The sequence below is a fragment of the Zootermopsis nevadensis genome, unplaced genomic scaffold (assembly GCF_977971745.1).
Source record: "Zootermopsis nevadensis isolate Lab colony 2312 unplaced genomic scaffold, Znev_1.0 Znev_ptg000024l, whole genome shotgun sequence".
In the NCBI taxonomy this organism is placed as follows: domain Eukaryota; kingdom Metazoa; phylum Arthropoda; class Insecta; order Blattodea; family Termopsidae; genus Zootermopsis; species Zootermopsis nevadensis.
In genome coordinates, this window is record NW_028259156.1 from 7,591,629 (window position 1) to 7,615,514 (window position 23,886).

The following is a 23,886-nucleotide window of genomic DNA, read 5'->3' on the forward strand; positions in this document are numbered from 1 at the left end:
CCCGAAGATGGAGACCGTGTATCATTCATGTCGACGTCCTTCGCCTTCTCCTCTCTTATCCCTAATAAAACGCGGCTTCTGATACGTGAACGAGCAGCGGGAAATTCGTGTGAAGTTGAGGTCTTGAAACCTGAAGAGAGGGAGACACCAAGGAATATTAAAAGAGGGTAATGTAACTTCGTATGTAGAAGGAGCAGGAAACGTTCTGTTCACATTCATACAGCAAATAGAGGAAGCTTTTTTAAGAAGGGCAGGGGAAATAAATTTTGACACATTGGTATTAATGTAAGATAATGCTAACGCGTGTCTGAGGTCTAACCTTTAAGGATGAGGACCGGACTCAGCTGACGAGGGACGAAGTGAGTTGGGAATTTAGAATTCTGCATTAACGAGTATGGGTCACCTGGAACAGTGAGGGTAGTGAAATATATATATTTCTGGATTCTGCAAAGGAAATTAACATTTGTATCAGAACAGGAACTACAATTACGTTTTGTTATTTTTATTCTTAAATATACAATATGTGAACTTTAACTGTTTAAATAAAACTTTAACTGTTTAATTAAAACAAAGTAACTACTTAATTAAAGGAATTCATCTATTTAACTAAACCTATTTAACCTTTTAAATACAAACTACATAACTAAAGGGGCAGATTCATTATTTCTTCAATGAAGGAAGCAAACTCCACGTCGCCCATTTCTGGTATCTGGAAAGGAAATAAACATTTGGATAAGAACAGGAAGTGGAATTATTAGTAACAAGTATGGAGACACCTGGAGCAAAATATATGAACATTTTTGTTTTTTTTATTCTTAATATATAATGCGTGAGCTAAAAACAATTTAACAAATAAAGTATTTAACTTATTTTCTAAAAATAATTTAAACATTTAAGTGAAAACAATTTAACTATTTAAGTGCTTAACTATTCTAAAATGGTATTGTCATTATTTCTCCAATGAAGAACGCAACTTCAATGTCGTCCATTTCTTGAATCTGGAAATGAAATAAACATTTGGATCAGAACAGGAACTGGAATTATGGGTAACAAGTATGGAAACACGTATAGCGAATATCTCGTGGTAGGCGATCTCTAAGGATGCAGGTCTTGAAGGAATTTGTGACGAAGCTCATGGTGAAATACACTGAACTTATTCTAGTTACGTGGACTTCTATGTAAATTACAGGCTTCAACCTGATTTAGCAGTTTTTGGGGTGACTTCTGTTTGACCCTCTTTTTCATCTAACTGTCATAACCTTACCTGGTGTCCTAACTTTTATGCCGTGTGATTTTCATCTGCACGGAATTTACAAGTCGGAGGGAGGGCTGGAAATACGTCAAATGCAAGAATATAAAAATTACAAAGAGAACTTCAGGCTCATAGTATGCCTTTGTGGCCTATGTATCACGTGTTCAGTTTATAATAAGGTAAATATAGATTTATGTAATCCAGCAATAAAAAGAAAATTAGAATACAAGTTAATGCGGCGAGTTTGTGAGTAGAATTGTACAAGAGTCGATATTTTATTAGTTATTAGGGCTCATAGTTTATCATCACCGCCACTATTGGCGCCAACACGAAATAAGAAGAAGAAATATTTAAGTGCGCGTTCTGAATACGAGATATTTCTCACACATAATTTTACACGATCGCACCGGTGCCATGTTTATAATCGATGATCATACGTAATTTTCTGCTATTCTTATAATTTCGCGTGAAACCAAATTAAATATTCTTAGCTCCAGCAGTCCACTAGTTATCGCTTTGAGACTCAAAAAAAGTTCAAATGCTTAATGTGGTTGCCATGTTTTTTATTGTTCCATTCTATGAAAAAAATTCTATAATTATTGCTTTAATAATCAATAACTTTTTTATTTATGGGATTTGCATGATTCTCGGTGTAAATAAGGATTATTTCCTTAAACGACATTTACCAACTGATATATGGAATTGTGAATTCTGTTTACGGTTTTAGTCCGTAAATATTATTTAGACGAGTTTCGATTTCAAGGGTTTAAACCGTAAATGATTATGCATGTCCTCATAGCAACCACCAGAGTTTACAGAGCAAATGAATGGATTGTGTACATACATATCTCATTTCCATCATTAATATTGTAACTTGCAAGACATATATTTAAGAGAAATATATCATCACTTACTGATCTTGGGTGCCGCTATTGGATGACTCTGTCATTTGTCTAATTTGGTATAAGTACGGGCGCAACATATGTGCATACCTGCAAAATGAATTACAGGGACATGTTGAACCGATACTTGCTGACTCGGTTGCTCGTGTATTCTACGCCCCGAGATAGAATTGGGGAAACCAAGGAACATTGAACTTGTAGGCAGTAGAACATACACAATCAATTAAATCTCAATCAATTTGAATTTAATATTAAAAATTGATAAAAGCAAGAATGACAAAAACTGTAATACAAAACAAGAATACAAATTAATCTTTCAGAAGACAATATTAAAGTTACACAGACATACGCCCAAGTGTGTCCATACTTGATGGCAGCCACACCTTCAACACCAATTGGGAAACCATTCCCTCATTTAATACAGAATTACGTGAATGCCCTCCCCCAATATTTGTAGGTTTGCGGGTGCTGGTTGCTACCCGACTTCCCTTCAGCTGCCATGTCCAGCCGTAACCTAAACATCAAACAGATACCTCATACCTCTACACTCAACCACAAGAAAAAAAATTCAATACATAAAATGTATATAATATATATTGGGTTGCAGTGCTTTCACAAAAACTTCCGTAGTTTTTGTTAAAGACCAAGTTCCTTTTTGGTCAGTATCAAACGCTGAAAAGATCAAGTTCCATTATGATCTAAGTATTTCGAACCTCACACGGATTCAACTTAAGTAACACTCACGTCACTTGACGTTACTACGACCGACTGCACTCCAGTCTGGGATTCCCATCCAGACAAAGAGTGGTCAAGAGGACGCTAGCCTCTCACCAGGCATCGCCTTTTGATCACGCGACTTGCTACGCAGTAGCTCGTGATCGAACTTGGTAATTCCCCGGACTTATCACACAGTGCGAGCCTCGTGACAGGTGTCCCATTCCACCTATCGCAAGACCCCACCTTCTCGTGAATGACACCAAAACGAATCAAAAGTACCCTTTTGAATACACACAAAACAAGAGAATAATATAAGTAAGAACACGAGTTGCAATATAACACAATATGATACTAGTCGACATATGACGATTCACATACATATTTCACATTGGGCCTCGCCCGACCCCAAGCATTCCCATACTTACACAAGTTGCAATTACTCACAAAAATACGACTCACACCAGAAAATAAACTATGTACACAAGTTGCAAATCCCGTCGGCCACCATAGTGAGCATATCAGACTTAATTTTGAACCGAATTTGAGGACCAAAAAATTTTGAAGCCAGACGAAACACTACTCACGTCTGATCACTATGACGGTCGACCAGGAAGAGACCGACCGAAGGTCAAGTCGGTCCTAATCACACGTCTTCCCGAGCATGAGACAGGAGAGGGGAAAAGTGACAGCTAATTGGTTGGCCAGACACAAAGGACTCACAGAAATCCTGGCTGGAACATAACACAAATGGTCAAGCTACCTCCTGTGGCCATTCAAACACAGTTTGAATGCTGGCTCACAGAGGTCACCTAACGAGCCTCGAACCATAGAATGGTTCAATGTATAAGTAAATTCAGTTGTAGTGGAACTTGTTTATTATAGCGTTCATAAGGTACAAACGTTAGGTTATGTTGAAACCTGTTTATAAAGCTGTATCTTAATTGTAGACTCTCTTTATTGCATTTCATTCTTTTAACACTAATTAATTTTTATGCCCATAAGCCATCTCATGTCATGCACCACTCGTGTATTAGCATAGGACTCGGGACAGCTGTAGAACTTTTAATTACTAAAACACCTTCATGGAAACATGGCCTTCAGCTTCCAGGACATTTTCCAAATGTAACAGAATCACCAAGTATAAACACCGTTGCTATGCAGCACATCACACAGTACTCTTACTTACCTCGTAATTGTCTTCACTCCGGTTGAAGATACTGTCTCTTATCTGACTGGACGCAATAGAGCCGACTGGTCGTCGTGGTGGGGGGCGCGGCATCTGGTATTTCTTTGCCATCACGTCACCCCATTTCAGTCCCTGTAGGGTGAAGCACAAACGTTAGTGACATGGACCAGACTGTTTATTGCAGAGTTAAAGTATGAGGACGTAGAAGGGAGAATGGTTCAACGTAAAAGGCTCATCAATCATGGAGGAAGTAAAACGAATTGAATTGCAATCTTCTGCTTGGATATAAACTTTGGACTGCAGTTACAAGGAACTTTGAGGACATCCAATCTTGCCTTCAAGGATCAAAGAAAATTGTTGTGTACTGAGAGACACCTTTGAAGTTCTGCTCTGGCAATATATTATGCATCACCTTTCTAAACCTTTTACTGCGGTCTTACTGCTTATGTACTGACGGTGTTAGGCCCATCACATAAGTTATTTTTATTTGTCTGGGAATGTAAATTATGCTGAACTTTCCAAACAACGAGATTGTCCAGAATAGTGTCAGAAGGCATGAACTGCTCTGCTGTGCCTCTGTGCTTGATTTGCATGGACAAAGCACAGTTCAGAACAGAAACGTGTATATTCTGTATTATTTATTATACCATGTCAGACATGGGATAAGAACTCACATCAAAGAATGGATGCCACTTGATGTCCAGTGCGCCAAGTCTGCAATGTGGTTTCTTGTGCAGGAGGTTCCAGACAAGGTCTGCCACATCTGGCGACCACCATGTGGGAATGTCTACGGTGTCGTGTAGGATTTTACTGTGAAAGACAGGCCCATTGTACTTGCCATTTAAAACATTCTTATTAAACATGCTATGAGAATTAGTATTTCTAATGCCTGTGATGGTTCCAGGAAACTGCTTAGTTATGTGTAATTTGCATGGAGAACTCTGATGCAGGTCTTACAAGAGTCAAGGAAAATTGTACTTGTCAAAATGTTAGTTCCTAGCTTTTGCAATACTTTAGTTTACAGACCCCTTACATTTTATTGATGTCCTGCACAAATTTGCTTTCGTAATGTTTGTGCTTGTATTTTGTTTCCTTGCCTAAGGCTAATTATGCATATGATTAAAATGTGCACCTGCTTTCCTGGCATTGAAATAGACAGTAATGTGTTGGCCGCAAAGGTATCTGCATGTAACTGTTGATACGAGACTGATGTTCACAGGGAACACGTTCTTTGGGTCATCGATACTTACGTGTAGAGCGTTTGTAAATCTCTTTTGTTGGCATCAAATTCAAAGGGCCTGTGGCCTGCCAACATCTCACATGTGACGACTCCCACGCTCCACCAGTCGACTTCCTGCAACAGTTCAAATTGCAGTCATTTTCACTTCATCACACGGTCAAACATTTTCATTAGGGTCTTCAGAATCAAGAAAAAAATTGTGGAAGGATCTGCATTGTTCATTTCTTGCCTCCAGTTTTATATTGAACTTTCTTGTGTATGACTAGTACTCTTTCTTCATTTATCTGTTTAATATAGGAAGCGGTTTGATTCCTATCGACATGGAGACTGCTGACTGTTCTTACATTTTCCGATGAATGTGCAATGACAAACATGGAAATCATTTGGTTAAGCATTGTTTATATTCTCATTATATGTTAAGCAATTCTCAAAATATCGCCCGTGGACAGACTTGGTTAAGCTAACAGGAGCATTTTTATAGAGTTTGGTTGTGGAAGTGCATAAGATTATTTTACATTTCCTTCATAGCTATCAAATTGTTGTGAGTTCGCCAAATTTGGTAGAATGCTTCTATGTCTCGTGCTGAATACTGATTACTTTTATTATGCATGTGTTATTGCGAGCTCCATGAAGATTCCATTTGTGGCTCCAAATCCTCAGAATATTATAGTGCATTGCCTTAATAATTTACATTAAACTTACTGCTGGTTCAGTGACATAAAACAATGAGCTCATTATTCTCGCACTATCAGGGTATGAGATACTCACAAAGCTGTATCCATTGCCTCGCAGCATTTCTGGGGCCATGTAGTGGGCTGTCCCACACACGGATTCTGCACGTTTCTCCTGATGAAGGAAAAAACATTGTAAATAACCGTAAAAGAGATATCAGACAGGAAGCAACTAGAAATTAACTGTTTGGTAACTGGAACAAAGCTCTGAGCATCCACTACTTGGCGTTAAAATCAGTCAATTCCATCATCTGCTGCCCTCATAACCAATTTCTCTAAGATCCCTCTTAACGCTGTATTCACTCTTTTCCAAGTTAGCAACGTGCAGGAGTTTCTCCCACCTATATTTTGCGGCATTTCCTCTCTCCCTAGATGTCCAGCCCATTGTAAGTTAACTCCATAAGCGCCCTATCATAACAATACTTGGTAAACTGTTAGAAACCGCATATTTTGTATATTTGGATACACTGCACGGTATGCAAGGTTCTAACACATATTTTTTCATTAATGCTAAAAAATCTAAACTAACCCCCGTTTGAACGAAATTTTCTATGACTCTGTTAAGAGAGAAGTGTTATACAATATTAAAATTGAATTTGGTATTCCAAAGATGCCAGTAAATCTAATAAAAATGTGCTTAAATGAAACCTGCAGTAAAATTTGTATAGTTAAATATTTATCTGAGTCATTTTCCACCAAGAATAGTCTGAAACAAGGAGATGCCTTGTCTCCATTGCGCTTTAACTTTGCACTAGAATATGCCATCAGGAAAGTCCAAGACAGGCAGGAGGGTTTGCAATTGAATAGGACACTTCAGCTAATTGCATATGCTGATGATGTTAATTTATTGGGTGATGATATAAATACAATAAAGAGGAACACAGAAGTTTTACTAGGAGCTAGTAGAAAGGTCGGGCTAGAAGTAAATTCACAAAAAACTAAGTATATGTTAGTATCTCATCAGCAGACAGAATTATCTTAGGGTGGCAGTTCAAATACTTGGGAACAAATCAAAATGATACTCATTAGGAAGTTAGAAGGAGACCAAATACTGGAAATACGTGCTCCTTTTCAGTTCATAGTGTTTTGTCTTCCGGTCTGATTTATAAAAACCTAAAGTTTAAAAATATACAATACAATAATTTTTCCTGTTTTGTATGGGTGCGAAACATGGTATCTAACTCTGAGGGAGGAACATACATTGCAGATGTTTGAGAATAGGGTGTTGAGGAGGATATTCGGGTATAGGAGAGAAAACTGCATAATGGTGAGCTTAATAATTTGTTTTCCTCCCAATATCTTCAGGGTGATTAATTCAAGAAGAATGAGATGGGTGGGGAATGTGGCACGCATTGATGGGGCAAATGGTGTTCATTGGTTATTGATTGGGAAGCCTGAGGGGAAGGTCCACTAAGGAGACCTAGACGTAGATGGGAGGATAATCTCAGGCAAGATCTTTGGGAGATAGGAGTTGAAAGAGACTGGATTTTGTTTCCCCAGAACAGTGTCCGGTGGAGGGCTTTGGTTAATTCGGTGATGAACCTTCGCGTTCCGTAAGCCATCTACTTATTTAGTTAGTTGGACTAGCCCCTTGCTCTATCCTCCTTAGCATCCAGTATTGCCCTTTCTTCAAACCACTTGTTAACTGATGTAGTTTCCGCAAAGTAAGAACCAGGCTTATTTATCTAATATATTTCATATCTGGTCTAGTAAACAGCATGTTAATGGTGTATGAATTGCATAACAGCAATAATTTATGAAACTCTAATAGAGCTATAGGTATTAGTTCTGAGTTCATCAACTCTAATTGAAAGACCTTGTTACATTTGTTTACACTTTTTCCATTAAGAATCGCTACATAAAGATTTTGTCCTCTTGTAAACTATCCACTCTTAACCAAGGTGTACTGCCAGACAGAGTGTGGTCCATGTAGCCTATGTGACCCTGTAAGTAAACCCAACAAAAGATAAGGTGGATTTAACTTTACCTTTGTGTGGCAGTTGAAGATTAATCAGAGACTGCAATGTGGCCGCGTGCATCAATCAGTATATTTTTTGGATGACACCGATCTGAAAGGAAGAAATTAACGAGTTATTTGCACAGTGTGATATGCTGCTTTTTAACCTTTACACGACGGGGATTTAAATGGCAAAATGGTAGCAGCCCTACTGGGGTTTTTTGCACGTTTTTAAACTTTTGTGCACGCTCCACGGAAAACTTTAATATTATCTAAAGTAAACATGATAAATTGACGAAATAAAAGCCATATTTATTCGAATAGAACAGAGAATACATGGAGTTTTTTAAAAATGCAGTTAATATCTTAATTGCCTAAATAGGCCTTAGTAACTTTACTTTCTTCTTTGGATGATCATTCGACATGATAGAAGCCATGGTTGTGAACTAATGACCACACAGAAAAATTTGTTTCTGCTACTTCAGTGGATACACATTCTTTTCACCCATCATGAGGAAGAATGTGAGAAACTTTGAATAGGGGGTCTGAAAATGAAGCCCAAACCCACTTGACAATAACAATGTTTATTGCTATTTATGGTTATAGTTTCCAGGTTGACAGATCAGCTTGAACTTGCCAGAACCCTACAGAAAGTGATTCAATATTTGCAGCCCCCCCCCCCCCCCAAAAAAAAAAAAAAAAAAGAGGCCAAAAGACGTAGCCAAGTCTACTTACAGTGTTGCAAGTTTTGAGTTCCGCACAAGGAACGCTCATAGGGCTGAGTACACAACTTATGTCCCAGACAAGGTACACTAGTAAGATAAAGGTTAATGTGGCAGTAAGTTGTAGTACTACTATTTTGCATTTCTGCCTTATAGCGCTTTAACTAAGATGTCATATATACTGTTATTGTTGTTTACCACAGAAAATAAAAATGACATTGAATAGAATAAAAAAGTTATAGCCCCACAATCACTTAGGTAGTTTAATGCAGACAAGTGAAGTGATGTCTGAATACCTGATGCAGGTATTCTACAGCCAGGCCTATCTCCGCTAGGTATAGTCTTGCTGCAGTCTCTGTAAACTTGCCCCAGTAACGCAGCAAATGGTACAAGTCTCCACCAGGATAATAGTCTGGAAAAATAATAATGCATTATTGTTACTGTAAGGACATTTAATGATACTAGGGGTACTAGTGAGTGCTACTGCGTTATCTGTTGAATTTGACAATGGATTTACTGCAATGTTATCCTCTGCAGAAGACTGGAAACTGAAAGATTGTTTACAAAGAAACAGCAGATTTGTTCGTCAGTGGGGGATGGAGCACAATCTGTAGACAGAGACAAAACTCACAGCCCATGCAGGACACTGCACTCGATGTTTGAGAAGCAAATAAATAATACGCTGACCCTTCTTCCTAAGGTCCACATGGAGGTTACTCCTTGTGCTACCCATTCTAAAACGATTCAGTTGTTAATGAAACTTATTTCACTGCTATGTACACTATAGGCTACTATAAACAGTTATAAATTCTGAGTAAACATGATTCCTCACACAAAACATGAGTGATAGGACTGTGTGTTAACACAACAGCACGCAACTCGTGTTGACTGGAATCATTCAACCTGATGTACACTCAGTACAGCAGACCACCTTGCTCAGCAGGAGGATTTGCCATATCATACATACTGTCTGTCTAAAGAAATAACTAACTCAAACTTGAAGGCATCCTGAATGTGGTCCTAAAAATATTAAACGACACGAAGAACATTCCCTCTGTTGCAGGTGCTGGCAGTGACCATTAAATTAAAAAGAGAAACTAAGAAATGCCAAAACTAGAAAAATGAGGTGAAACGCTGGAAAACTAATGAGTGTCAGCTGTTGATTGCTCTTGTGCGTGTTAGGAGGGATGCGCATCACTGCAGATGTGCACTTGTGTATGAAGGTCAAGCTGGTTCTTCGCTCAGATAGACAGTACATATATCTGTAAACTTTCCATGGATTCACAAATTATACCAACTACAGGATGTGGAATAAGGGACATACAGATGTGTACAAATTAAAATATCAATTAGGTTTCACAGAAGATAGAGGTTTAATAACAATTTTAAGATGTTGCACTAAAAGCACTGTTATGCAGAAGATAGGCCTAAGTACAGCAAATTTGTCCTTATCTTTAATAGTTTTGACACTAATTAACAGAATTTTTAAGGTTTTGATTCCAGCAGAGTACGCATATTCTCAAAACATGGAAGTTTGTAGTTAGTTCTTATTCTTTGTGTTACTAGGGTGATGGGGGCAGCAAGTACCTCTGCACCATTGTAAATTTTACTGCATTACTTGGCACTAGAACGCACTGACACTTCTGTTGTTAAATTGTTCAATTTGCTTCTCAACCATCCTGGAATCAGGAATTGTTTTTATGTACTCACCAAGTGCGAGACAGATCTTCGACTTTGTCTGGAAGGTGTAACAGAGTGCTACCAGGAATGGAAATTGGCAGCAGAGTTGATGCACGTAGCACTCTCTTTGGTATTTGTCTCGGTCGCCTTCAATGGGGACGTCCATGATTTTCATTGCATATACAGTGTTGTTGTCCATTCCGCAGTTCTTCTGCGTCATGTACACCTTTCCAAAACCTGTAACGGTACACGGTTATGATTCTTGTTTCTTTCTGCTCAACAGTGGTCTCAAGTATTTGTAGACTGTCCCTTTATAAAGATCATTATTGTTTATAAACGTTTTGTGAAATATCAAACATTTATGTGATTGTGTGCATTTAGTGCTAACATTATAAATTTGTGGGTCTTTATCTGTACCAAGATAAAGACACAACGGTTAATAATGCTCAACTTATTTTAGGTTCTTAGGAGAAATTTGGCCGAAACAATAAATGAAATTTTATATAATAGCTTATGAATCAACCTTTTTCTCAGAGTCTTATGTAAGTCATAAATGGTACTTTTATTTTACTAATGCAGTCTCAACTTATTTTAATTTAAGGTCACATTATAGAAGTAAGAGCCCCAAAATATTTTGGAAATTGGCTTATGTATTAGAATCAAGTTTTCAGTATAATTGTAGCTCTCAGTAAAAATAGGCTTACTTACACGTTGTTTGTTATATGAAATATCTGCATAGCGGTCACTGATTTCAAGAAAATAAATGGTAATAAGTAAACAGAATGGTGCAGAATCCAAGACACAATAGTCCTTCCAAGTCATAAACTTGTATCAAGGTGGAAGGTGGCCATTTTGAATTTTTTTTAAAATTGTCATTATGGACTCAAATTAACAATAATACTTGAATTAAATCTGAAGCTGATCACACAAAGTTTGTTTGAAATGTAAATAGGCCTGAAAAATAAAATATTTCATAAGCTACATTAGGAAGAGGCCACTCACATATTCAGATTATTGTAAAATTGCCTTAAGTGTGACCAACTACTAAAGTTGTAAAAACGCTTTGTCATTGAATGTCTTTTTGCAAGGAATTCGGAACAGCTGAAAGGATTTCCACTAATTTGATATTAGGGATTTTTCAAACTTTTATGCACATTCAAATTCTTGTAAAAAGTAGCCAACTATGATGGATATTTTACAGGATCAAAAGTGTTTCCAGCGCATTATGTTGAACACAAATTGCCAAGCAGACATTCATTGATGCCAGAATGTTATTAGGAGAAATTGTCGAGATAAATGGACCACAAAGTTGACTCATGCTGTCATTTTATGACTTGAAAACCAATGGACTAATTCTGAACAACTTTTGTACTGAAGGCATTTGCACAAATTTGTGGAACAATCCAAAATGTCAAAGATTAGCCCAGATATTAAACCTTTTCAATAATTACTATTTATAAGACAGCAAAGTTAGTATTTACAAATTTAAGACTTGAAAATTATAGCAGAGGAAACACGCCAAAACCGTTACTCTTTCTTACCTGGAGAATTGTACCTAGAGTTCATGTTTCCTCAAACATGAAAAGATTTATAATCATTCTAAAATTAGAAGCTACTGAAGAAATTAAAAAAATACGTTACCAAAAGTCGAGAAACTCGTTGGGGATTTCATGAATCTTCTAACTAAAACCTCCTTCATTACTCACTCGCTAGTATTTCTTATAGTTATTTAGGTATAAACATATTAAATTAAAAAACAAACTAACTAAAAATTTATTAAATGCTAATGTTTATAGCTGTAATAAACAGCCGAAGCAGTCTGTAAAATTTACGTCCCATTAATCTATAATAAAAACATTTTATAACTTGCTAATTTACTATGATATTTCTTAACAATGCTTAATTCGAAAACTTATATTAATATTTTCTTAAGGTTCCCTTGTTAATTACAAATCACAGCTTTTTCCACATACCACGTCACAGAACAGAAACACATCAGATTGCGATAAGTAATGTAGAAGAATTGTGTCAGAGAATAACAACTCAACAGAAATAAGTTGCATAAGAAGATTGATTTTAAAATCTGTGACATTACAACATGTCGCAATAGCTGATTAGAGTTTCTGTCTTTAACAAAGTTATTTTTACGTAAAACAAGACTGTCCATGTCTCTGATGCATGAATATAATTAAAATTAAAAAATTAAATCCGTGGCGTAACAGCTCCAGAGAGCCAAAGCCGACTAGCTTGACTGCTGGCCTCACGTTCACATGCCTAAGCAGAGGTTAACGATCATCCAACCAGATATAGAATGACGTTTGGTCAGCACGACGAACCCGCAGCCATTGCTAGCTTTCCTGACCGGATTACGCTATTTATTGTAGCTCCCCAATTTCCTCACGATGCTGGGTTGGCACCGGTCCCATACTAACTAACTAGATAGCTTACCGAATCTGAAGGTTCATCACCGAATTAACCAAAGCCCTCAACCAGACCCTGCCCTGGGCCAACAAAATACAGTCTCCTTCAACTCCTATCTCCCATAGATCCCGCCTGATATTATCCTCCCATCTACGTCTAGGTCTCCCCAGCGGTCTCTTCCTCTCAGGCTTCCCAACCAATACCGGGTGCACACCTCTTGTCCCATACATGCGCGCTACATGCCCCGCCCATCTACCGGTCCCATACACTGGTCGAATGCTCATGAGAAAAAATTTTCTCCCCCGAGACTCGAACCAGCGTGCATTCCGTATCCGCGGTCCGAAGCATGATGCCTCAGACCGCGCGGGACAAAATATATAATACGTTCTTCAATACACCAATTTTGTGGATTGTGTGTGTGTGTGTGTAATGCGTTCGAAGTTTGCATACCGTACATTGAACTAACGCATTGAACCTGAAAATTTCGTAAAACAAACTCCTGGTCATGTATTTTCGTTTTATATTTTAATGTAATAGATTTCTTTAATGAGATTGCTCAATAAAGTTTCGCTTAGATGTTGTCAATGTCAGTCCTCAGGGTTGTAACATCGTGTACTTATAAATAGATTTCAGTGTTTCCAGGTAAAACACTGCTTTCAGCCCTGAAGATTGAGGCAGTATGTTCCTCAGAGACGTTGGTATGTTTCTACAAGTCCACACAGCATTGCAGCTCAGAAGACCAACAACATTTTCACTGCCGTAAGATGGAACTTACACTCTTTGTTGACGATAATAATATTATTATTTCACATGAAACTTTGTACGAACATCAGAACTTGTGTAAATCTAAATATATAAACAAAAGTTCCTAGTGTACATATCTTTGCTTTTCTTAAATTAGCTCTTGGGGTTGTTTACAGGTGGGCAATGTTTCTCAAATTTTAATATTTTTAGTTTCTCCATGAATGTTCTTCTTGACAATAGTTTTTTAAAAAAAATTAAGAACATTTTTATCTACTTCCCACAAACTCACCATTTAGTAACAAAGGGTATTGGGATGCCAAAAATAATATTCTTTAAACAAAGGGACTTATTTGCCATCATTACAAGAATCTTGCATGAAAGGAGAAGTACCTGCACAGAACACAGCTCAATTGAGTCACAGTCATTTTGTGTTTAAAGGGCAAATTCTCTTCTTTCTTTGCTGTGAAGTACACATGAATGCAAAGATTGGAAACTCTGGTCCAGTGATGAAACTATCTGCTCCTCTAGTGCATGCAAACGTGGTCAGATAGTGTAGCAGATAAGCTGCATAACTGATAAGGCCACTTCCAAGCATACAGTAAGGCTTGTATGGAATGGAGATGAGAAAACATCTCATATTCCTTCAATTTTAGTGGACTGGTGGCACACTGACCACTGGAAACAATACCCCTTACCCTTTTCATATACCTACATTTATCCTGCAAAAAATAGGGTGTATTTTAATGTCTTGGTACACAAACACTACTTCAGAAGAAAACTTAGAATTACTGTTCCCCACTGCTTCCATCATCAGCTGACTTGACATGGTCAGGATTGCTGTCCCATGAGTGGTCATCCTCTGTGCCATCAACTTCTTAAAACTATTTTTCACGTTAACATGGGCATCATGCATGCCCATGTACTTTTTATCAATTTAAAAAAATGGTGAGTATTGAGCCACTTGATTTTCGGTGTGAATTAATGCTTTCAAAAAGTCTACCATCACTTATGAAATATGAATTCTGTTTACACTATGAAGGACGCTAATGCCAAATACGTGCAATACACCAACTCCTGTGCAAGCAACATCCAGTGAAGTGGTTGTGTAACTCATAGTTAACAGTGTTTCGAATAATCAAAATTTCTATGATATGACATCTTCAAACACCCATCGAAACATAAGTCTGTCAGTGAATATCAATACGTCAGGGTGCCTTCATACACACACGAGCTGCTGCGACATTCTCCGACGAACTACGATGTCGCTTCACACATATTCCAGATTTCCAAGTTCCAGATTTGTTACGACAGTTCATCAGAATGTTAAGACAAGGTATGAGTAAAAGGATGTCTGTACCATCTAGTTCAAGTGCCAGAGCTTCTTTATCTCATTTTACTGGGTACAGGTTCAATCTAATTTAATAATATAAATTTCTCAACAGAAAAATTGTAGGACTCAAAATGACATTTAAGTTGTTAACTATGTTTTGTGTAACCACTCAATTATAGTATAGGAAAACCTTGTAATTTTTTTCCTTCACTCATATTACGTTTCATTTTAATTTTCTAAGTTTAGCAGCTGGTGTGTGAAGATTGTGTTTATGCATCATGTTGTCATTATCATACAAACAAAATGGGAGAATACCAAGTATAGAGCGCTGAGGAACTCAGTGCTGAACTTTATCCAAGTTGTAACAAATATCATTAGTATTTGCAGATTATATTGCAACTGTTCACCATCTGCTTGTATAATATGATGTATAATTTACTAGGATGCCCACCTTCTCCATAATAAGCCATCTTTATCATAAATATTCAAGAATTAACACAGTTGATAGCCTTGGCATAATAACAGAAAATTCCTAATGCACTACTCTTATGGAGTTCTTCCCTGCAAACGAAAAGCAAAGGATCTGTTTCATATGACTGTATTTGCGGTTTAAAATATTTTCAGCAATGTGGTGTATAGAAAGTTAATTAAATTAACACATACCAGTACTGTAGCCGGTTGTTCCTCAGTCTGGGTAGATCACAGCGTCCGCTATGATATGTCTAGTAGGTATTGTTGGGTCGTCAGTATCTCTCAAGGGTCTTTGCTTAGCTCAGTTAGTCATTATGCATCGACTCAGTCTCATTTGGTGTCACGGCCAGTTCATAACAGCCCATTTGAACACTCGGATTGACTGGATGGTAGACTCTAGTCATTCGAGACCTGCATGATTGTTGATCTACACATGCTGATCCCACGTCACGCAGTCCAATCCTTGATGTTTAGCACTTTGTTAAATTTCACACTTCTCTCAAATGCACAGCCACCTCCACACACACTTACAATTCTGCAGCTCCCAAATCGGTCTCCTTTCTCACTCACTAACTTCTCAATCACTACATTTCTTTCTACTATACCCTTTGCGGCCAAAAGAACCCCCTTTTTGTACCATAAGCACCCTTAAGGTTCAATACTAAAAATTTCTAGCTTTGCCCAAAAGGTAATGTAACATCAGCTCCCATTGGTGTGGGTCAAGGTTCGGCTCGAAGGACCTCCCCTTTCCCACCGATCCACAGGACGTCTCTCCCACACTCTTATTCGAAAGGGCATCCCTAATACGTGGCAAAACCCACTTAGGCTAAAAGCAGGTAATTTATGTACAAAAGAATTCCAAGGCTGGTAAATTCCTAAAACCTCTGTGTTCCCGCTATACCACTTAGAATCGGCTGTCCATTTCTGATCCCAAGCTTACAATATGCAAAAAATATAAAGGAAATACCAATTAATAACAAAATAAAATCATGACAATACGGGCTAATACAAAACCTTATGACCTAGCACATAAAAGTTGGGTTTCTTACAAGTAAAGAATCAGCACAAACCAATAAAGGGATTGATGAGCAGTTACAGTAATTAAAACTTTGCATACTGTGTAGTGTATTAGAATATAAAAATAAGCATACAAACAAACTGTTTTGCTTCCAATAAATGGCAAAATGGAACATCAATATTTACTTACCAATTATAAATACAAAGAATGTTTATATCTTACATAAAATTCATACTAAAACACTGTCTTTAAAGACATGAAATATTACACAACTACTGAAGACTTTACTTCTGCTTCACCAGTTTCATCCTCTTCCTCCTCATCTTCTTCCTTTTCTTCCTGTTTCTCATTGTCATCTTCATCTATGTACAGGTTATAGTCTACTTTTAACCTCTCTGGAGATGGCAAAGAAACTAGACAACACTTTGTAATGAATGGACCTACTCGATTTGGTTTCATAGAGTACACATCTTTCAGCAAGACAGAGAAATTTTCTTCCAAGTGGTCTGTATCCATATCAAGCTGAAAGAAACACACAACATTAAAATGAGAACAAAAGTATTCATCGAATTCATATACCATTACTATCTTCATAAATGTTAATCAAAATCACAGATAGAGCTCATCCTTCGAAAGACAAGTGAGGTCGTGAATAAATTTAGTGATTTCAACACTAACAACTGTGTCATTACCAATTGTACCAGCTCAACGACTTCGCTAACCTCCCGCGAGCGCAGCTCCAATTAATGCCTCCCCCCCATATTTCCTGAGAGTCGGAGATCCTTGCCCACCGACTAACCCTATATCAAAGAATCCTGAGATAACCTTTAACCCCTTTTGCGCACTGAAGTAGGAAAAGTTGTAACCGCACCAGTGACGGGTAAGCTACTGGGTTTTAACCTGTGACTACATCAGTAGAAAGACGAGTCGTGTGTGGAAGGGAGGTTACAGTTTGCTCTAACCACAATTTGTGTGAGAGGACTGTATGTTATTTCTTTTGCAAGACTACAAAATACTGATCAATTTTCAAAATACAATTGTAATTTTATGCCACCAGTGTCTACTGTCTGATACTTTTTATGTTTTCTAACCAGAGTAATGCAGTTCTCCTCTGTTTCTGCTAAGCAATGAAGACAGAATTTTTTATTAGGGCAGCTATCTTGAGCTGAATATCAACTCATTTCTCAAAAAGTGTTATATCGAGATATTAATGAGATTGAAATGATATAAATTACTAAACAGAATAAACTGGCAGTACTTACTGTTATAAGAAACTTATTATGACATCTTGCTAAATTGTAGATGTTCATGTAAGACCTGTGCATATCTTTGGGGCTCTTAACTATGATATACAAACGTTAGGATTGTCATAATATGCTAATTTTATATTTGGTCCCAATGTAGCAAATTGTTACTGGGATACTTTTGCTTTTCTAGAGACATTTACCCAGGCACTTGCCAACCTACTGATCTAATAAAACTGACAACAGATGGCATTTAAAATAACCTTTACTTCTTTCTGAAATTTGATTTAGTCATATCAGTAGTTTATATTTGGTTGTGACTCACTTTGTGTGTCCTTATGACTCATATGTCAAAAAGTATCCATACAACTATATTTAGTTATTATCATAATAGAAAAATGTTTTTGACTGTGTATCTATTGTTATGCATAAATTATTATAATCATTGCCATGGCAACACTGTTATGGAATTTTTTACTTTATAATGTTTATATGACTGTAATTGTTTTGCTGAAATTATTATAACCACTACCATGGTAATGCTGTTCAGGGGCTCCTGGCCTCATGGCTTATATTACTGACAATAAACCCATTAACTCTCTTATGTATGGCTAACGACTGCCAGGAATGTTTTTCTTCAGTAGTTACTATCAGTAAAACTCAAAATTTAATGTTATTAAGAAAAGGCAGTTGCACACAGGTCCCTTTTGGACATTATTAACCCAGTAACTCACCTTCCCAATAGATGTAAAAATCCATCCAAAGTCCTTAAGATATTGGTCCGCCTTGGCAGTGTATTCAATACCAGAGCAGAATCTTGACACCATAGCAGGTATGTCAGTGCCCAAAGTCCCTATAAGAAGAAACACTTATTCTCTATTATCACAAACTCAATTCTAAGGATGCGCCAATATCAAAACTACTGCTGGGTAATTAAAGAAGAATAAAACAAACATTAAATGTGATATTTATTGTAGAGCAATGTTCCGCTTGTGTAATGTGATAAAAAATGTAAAAGATTATTTAAATAATTTTCATGTTTACTTGCAGACAAATACACAAGTTTTACTGATGCACACAAATGATAGGCATGTATTAAATCTGTTAGATCTTCTTTTTAATTTCTGTAAAACTGTAAGTAACAACTATCTTTTCTACTCAAACAGTTATGCTGGGTTACAAAGAATTAATTGCCTTGTATCTGAGGCATGCCTAAATCTTAGTGGAATACATATTCTATATAATATGCATTTTTGACAATTTTTTAGTCTTTGAGAAAGTAATAAACATTAATTTGTAAAGACATGTAACTGACAATGTAACTTTTCAATTCTTTTCTTGTTTCAATGTACCTGACTTTTGGTTTGGAAACTTCCGCTTCAACAGCCCTCGAACTAAGACAAGTTCAGGTAGTATATCTGGGTGTGCAACAACAAAGTTGAAATCCTTGAGACTCAACTCACCATTCTGAAAGAGAACACATTCATTATATATGTAACTGACAACAATACTTTTCAAAATAAACTTAGACAAACCAGTGAAATATGAACACAGGGTGCACTGCATTTTTATTGTACATACAATTTTTCTGTGGAAAGAAAGTAAAAATAAACTTATTTTTTAATGACATTACTTTTAATTTGCAAATTTCAAACATGAGTTACAGCGTTCTATGGCAAAAACTGCATCCATCTTGTGCCTAAATGTGCAGTATCATTCAAAAGGAAAAAAAGTTTGTCACATAAAATGATACAACATATATCAGAAAACAGTTACTTACCTTAGACAATAGAAAGAATCTAACTAACTGGATGGAGCAAAATCCTGCTTGAGAAGCTAACAGCTGCTCATCTAGTCAAAAATCTCCCAGCTTTTATGAAACCCAAGGTTCATTACTGCATTTAAAAGAGTCCACTTAGAAGGGATATGGAGATTTTATTACAATCAAACAACAAAATATATGCCAAGCAGTAATTATTTTACCAGATGTTTTGACACCTGTAAACACCGCCTCTTATTTTGAGGGAATAACATATATTACAAATGTTTGAAAACATAGTTTTTGGGTTAATATAATTAATATATACAGATGAAAAATGTTGCAATTCAGGACACTGTATAATGAGAAACTTCATTATTTATACAGGTCACCTTGCACTGAAATCAAGGGAGTTAACATTGGCTGGAAACGTAATTTGAATTGGACAATGGAAGAGAATTGTGCTGGCCAAACCTCTTGGAAAGCAACCAGTTGAGAAGATGGATCTTAGGGAGGCAGGTTGTGGAGACAGGACATGGAATGAATCAGCCCAGGATCATAATGGACGGCCACTTCAATATTCTTTATTTTCAATTACTGACAAATTATAATCACTTTTAGATTTTAGTAAATATAATAACATTTCATCCCACAGATCCTTAATTACCTGAACATTCTTGATGAGTTCTATGTCCCCTGCAACTGTAGCACCAGCTATCAGGGCCTTCTTTTGGAGTTCTGTTGATTTGCAGAAAACTAAAACTGATTTTGCCTTGTCCGCATCAAAAGGATGAGGTAAAGAAATAGTTCGAGTAAACTCATCCAAATATCGGTTCTGCAAACATAATAAGATGTTACAAACAATAATACCACCTGATCTTCATTATTGGTATAATGCCAATGTAATCAATAAATTGTGCCCAAGCATCAACCCATGAAGGCGTAGCCTTAACCTCAGCACTAGATAATATGACTAGTTAACTTCAAGCTCCACTTCTTTTATCCCTGGGAAGAAACCTGTTGTGCATATCGCACTGCTTTACTGCTTCGATAGGAACTGCTATATTACATAATCCAAAGTATACTTGCCAGACCTCAAAGCCTTTCTACACATGACGTGAATTCGTTTACTGGGAATCAAAGTCTGACAGATTGTCCACAGGCTGTCACTGTACTCATAAATTTATAACTTTTTGTTCAGTTATAAAAGTTAACTGGCTGTGAGGCCCACCCAGCCTCCTATCCAGTTGGGCCATAGCACTTTCTTTGGCAGTACACTAATCACACTTCAATCCACTGCTGAGGTTAAGAATGCATCAACTCATCCATTCCTAGTCAACTTTGCTTTTACCTTCATTTAGAATTCATCATCCGAATAACAATAAAAGAACTACAGTCAACACATTCCAAAGCAAAATAATAAATGATGAACAGTGAAATAAGGAGAATTACCTCCTTAGCAGCTCGCATGTTGAGTTCTAAGTTAACATAAAGTTTTTCATTAGGACTGTTGTACACAGTTGGATGATGTGTTTCACGATGACAATGAACAGCATCTGAAAAGCTGTAGAGTGGCCATTGATAAAATTTGGACAACCACACATTGTCTGGAGAAACTGGTTTCAAACTATCATCGATTCTTCTTGTAATGACTGGAGCAGCTCTAAAAACATGAAAACACACACATGTATAACACAGTTTATAACCACACTATGAAGTTTGTGTTTAATAAGCTGTTTTAATAGAACACCATTTACATTTAATAGCTACCCAGAATTTATAGCTCTACAAATTTTATTGATCAGAAAAACAGATAATGTAAAGTAGGATTTGAGATTCTCATGGTACTACAATCCAGAAGACAGCCATCTTATAGATAACGTAAATAACATACAGACAAAAGCTACTACATGTATCTATACAAACAGTTCTTTGCAGTATTTATTCTTACTTATCTCTTCTAGTGGTCACTTGTCGCACTGCACAATTTCTTTTTATGCATTATACAATCTCCAAGCATGCACCAGCAGTGTGTACATATTGCCTTTTTGTGCCACAAAGACCAGTTAAAATTAATAGTATTCTTGCACCTTCAAATTCTATACCATACTTAAATGTTATTCAAATTTTTATTCCCATGAATAAGCATACTTACTTTTTTCCTCGCAAATTATGTGGTATAAATCCTACTTTCTTTACTTCAACCTTGGCCTTCTTTTTCTTTCTTGCTTTCTCTCTTGTTCCCTTCCTTGCAGCATAGTTACGGACTTGCAGCACTTCATGAACACCTACACTCAAGGATGTTACAAATTTTCCACTTCTCAAGCCACAGACGTTAAAGAAGCATGAAGTAAATCTTCCTAGAAATTAAATTGTGTAATTATGTTGAGAGTTCAGACATCCTGCAATATTCGTATCAGTGATTACTGCAAAATAAATAACTTTACTCTAATAATTCAAGAAGATTAATGTTGATTAAAATATCAAACCCAGGATTCCACTGTGCAGATGCTATACCATGTCATCTGCTAAATTAAATGCAGAGAAGGCATTCACTATCACGATGCAACAGAAACTGCACAATTTCCTGTTAGTTATGGTTATATCTCAAATAAACATTTCTATTTCTATATGTTAACAGTATAACTCAACCATATACACTCAACATGTTCATCAATATATGTGTATCAATAAAAATGGAGGTTTCCAGACATTATGCCCATGAGCATTCTGTTCAGGTTTCAATTTATCCAGTCCAATGTTCATCCAGATAATTTAAACAACCATTTTTATAACAATAAATGAAATTCTACTGCTTCACAGCCGGTAGTGTGGTAATCAATTGACCATTCTTTCCTTATATGTACTGTAAGGTATAATAATTCTCCCACCTACAAGTCCTTACAGCATTACTATTCAGAAGATCAACACAGACAATAGAGTCTGTGTGAAGTAAGCACAATGGACATATAATTCTTGACAATAGTACTAAAAGGGGAATATAAAACGTGTGTAGAGGAGAAATGTGGGACAAATTGTTCATGGGTCAAAACGTGGACAACATATCCTGGTGGGTATTAAACACATAAAATGCTCTAATCATTACAAATAGTGTTTAATAGATTGCAGTTTGAACATGGTGTCTCTGAGATCTACAGTTTAGAGCCTAAGAAAGAACTAAAATTACTATAGGTAAATAAATCCGTGGTACAGCATGATCCATATGAAAATTCCAGTCTTTTGCACACATAGAAAGCGGTTTTCGATTCTACAGAAACATATCATGGCAGATTCGTTTTGGTGGGGGACCGTAATCTTTACTCCCAAACAAAATCGAAATAAAACAGAAAATTTCAATAAAATAACAAAAACAAAACGGTTCTGAAAACACACTGGCAAAACTAACAAAATAATGGTTCGGAAAATTTGAAAATAGTTGGACAAAATTTGATTCATGACAAGAAAATTAAGATTTGAACTACGTCGTGAAAAACGTTCAAAATTGGAAGCATGTTGACCTTCCGAAATTCGGCTGCAACCTAACCTACAATCAGACACTTTTACTTTCAATAATCCCAACTACATTTGTGGCTACGATAATAACTGGATGGTTAAATATCACTGTAGAGGATATCATCACTATTATTTTCTTTTATAACATCTTTACCATATACTTAAAACTGAAAATACTGTAACAACTAACCTCCGAAAACTGCAGCCATTTTAGTCACATTTGTCGTGTTAAATCGGTCATGTTCGTTAATAACAGCCAATCCCACTATAGAACATTCTCCGATTCCTGAGTACTAATGGCGGAGTTGTGTATGTCAATATAGTTTTGTTTACTATAAAATATCACAAATATTTTACCACGATCATCAGTCTGGTGCGTGTTTAAAGGTAGATGAAGGTGCGTGTTACTATTATTTTATGAATTATTTTAATGAACAGTATTGGTGCTGAAAATACAACAACGAAACGGAATGAAAGATCGCATGAAGAGAAGGGGCTACAAGGGGGTGACATGAGAAGTAGCCATCTGTCCTCAATAAAATTTATGTTTCTTTGCATTTTAATACAACTTTATGATCCAAAACAAACTATGAATCATATTAAGATTGTTTAATTCGAAATTAGTGACCTTGTTCATTCATGTAATAGAGGATATATTCATTTTGTGCTAAGCCTATGCTTTTGTACCAGGTAAGATTTATCTGAAGCAAGTATATGTAATGAGGGTGGAAAAGTTTTGATTACCATCAAAGTGAAACACATCGTATACTGACAGTTGTCAGTAATTTTTAGTTTAAGGAATTTGTTTCTTATGCTTAGGAATATGATTAGTGCTTACAAATTAAAAGTACTTTCTTGTTTAGTTTGCATATTCTTTCCATTTCTCTTATTTGTAATTTGTCATTGATTGTGTAAGTTGAACATTTACACAGTCATGTTATAATTGTGGCTAATTGTGTACACTCACCATTTTGAGTCAATGTGAGAAATTAATACTTT

The 23,886-nt window shown here is 36.5% G+C and overlaps 3 protein-coding genes across 9 annotated transcripts in view; 1 reads left to right on the forward strand and 2 right to left on the reverse strand.

Annotated features, from left to right (window-relative positions):
• Positions 1–486: 486 nt before the first annotated feature.
• Positions 487–12,723, reverse strand: LOC110827983 (RAC family serine/threonine-protein kinase homolog). 6 transcript variants are annotated; one of them, XM_087354839.1, is made up of 8 exons: positions 9,004–9,062; positions 8,016–8,097; positions 6,066–6,143; positions 5,308–5,411; positions 4,732–4,867; positions 4,058–4,189; positions 2,167–2,244; positions 487–998 (listed from the first exon to the last, which is right to left on the reverse strand). In XM_087354839.1, the coding sequence occupies exons 3-7, from the start codon at positions 6,102–6,104 to the stop codon at positions 2,206–2,208; spliced, it is 450 nt and encodes a 149-aa protein (XP_087210965.1). In that variant the 5' UTR covers positions 6,105–6,143; positions 8,016–8,097; positions 9,004–9,062; the 3' UTR covers positions 487–998; positions 2,167–2,205. The 6 variants fall into 6 exon arrangements, 5 of the variants coding, with proteins under 5 accessions (XP_087210965.1, XP_087210964.1, XP_087210963.1 ...); XM_087354840.1 differs by having other exon boundaries at positions 634–709; XM_087354838.1 differs by lacking the exon at positions 2,167–2,244 and having other exon boundaries at positions 487–709.
• Positions 12,724–16,454: 3,731 nt separating this feature from the next.
• On the reverse strand, positions 16,455–23,217 carry mRpL1 (mitochondrial ribosomal protein L1). The gene is made up of 7 exons (XM_022060200.2): positions 23,078–23,217; positions 21,530–21,734; positions 20,827–21,037; positions 20,042–20,209; positions 18,968–19,082; positions 18,350–18,468; positions 16,455–16,893 (listed from the first exon to the last, which is right to left on the reverse strand). The coding sequence occupies exons 1-7, from the start codon at positions 23,094–23,096 to the stop codon at positions 16,636–16,638; spliced, it is 1,095 nt and encodes a 364-aa protein (XP_021915892.1). The 5' UTR covers positions 23,097–23,217; the 3' UTR covers positions 16,455–16,635.
• twin (CCR4-NOT transcription complex subunit 6-like twin) overlaps positions 23,185–23,886 on the forward strand; it is a 181,076-nt gene continuing 180,374 nt past the window's right edge. The window contains exon 1 of one of the 2 annotated variants that reach the window (XM_022060198.2): positions 23,185–23,284. The gene's annotated coding sequence lies outside the window, so the exon portion shown is untranslated. Of the gene's footprint in view, positions 23,285–23,448; positions 23,578–23,886 lie in introns of those variants that run through there. The other variant, XM_022060199.2, reaches the window with a different exon arrangement.

What these genes read in the sequence shown, in the direction of transcription:
- mRpL1 (XM_022060200.2), bottom strand. An exon ending in CATAATTTGCGAGGAAAAAA is followed by an intron (nt 21,038 to 21,529) that starts GTAAGTATGCTT and finishes TCATGTTTTTAG; the next exon opens with AGCTGCTCCAGTCATTACAA. An exon ending in AACTCATCAAGAATGTTCAG is followed by an intron (nt 19,083 to 20,041) that starts GTAATTAAGGAT and finishes GTTCTCTTTCAG; the next exon opens with AATGGTGAGTTGAGTCTCAA.
- LOC110827983 (XM_087354838.1), bottom strand. Translation starts at nt 6,104, where the DNA reads ATGGCCCCAGAAATGCTGCGAGGCAATGGATACAGCTTT. An exon ending in GATTTACAAACGCTCTACAC is followed by an intron (nt 4,868 to 5,307) that starts GTAAGTATCGAT and finishes TGTCTTTCACAG; the next exon opens with TAAAATCCTACACGACACCG. An exon ending in GGAGTGAAGACAATTACGAG is followed by an intron (nt 710 to 4,057) that starts GTAAGTAAGAGT and finishes TTTCCTTTCCAG; the next exon opens with ATACCAGAAATGGGCGACGT.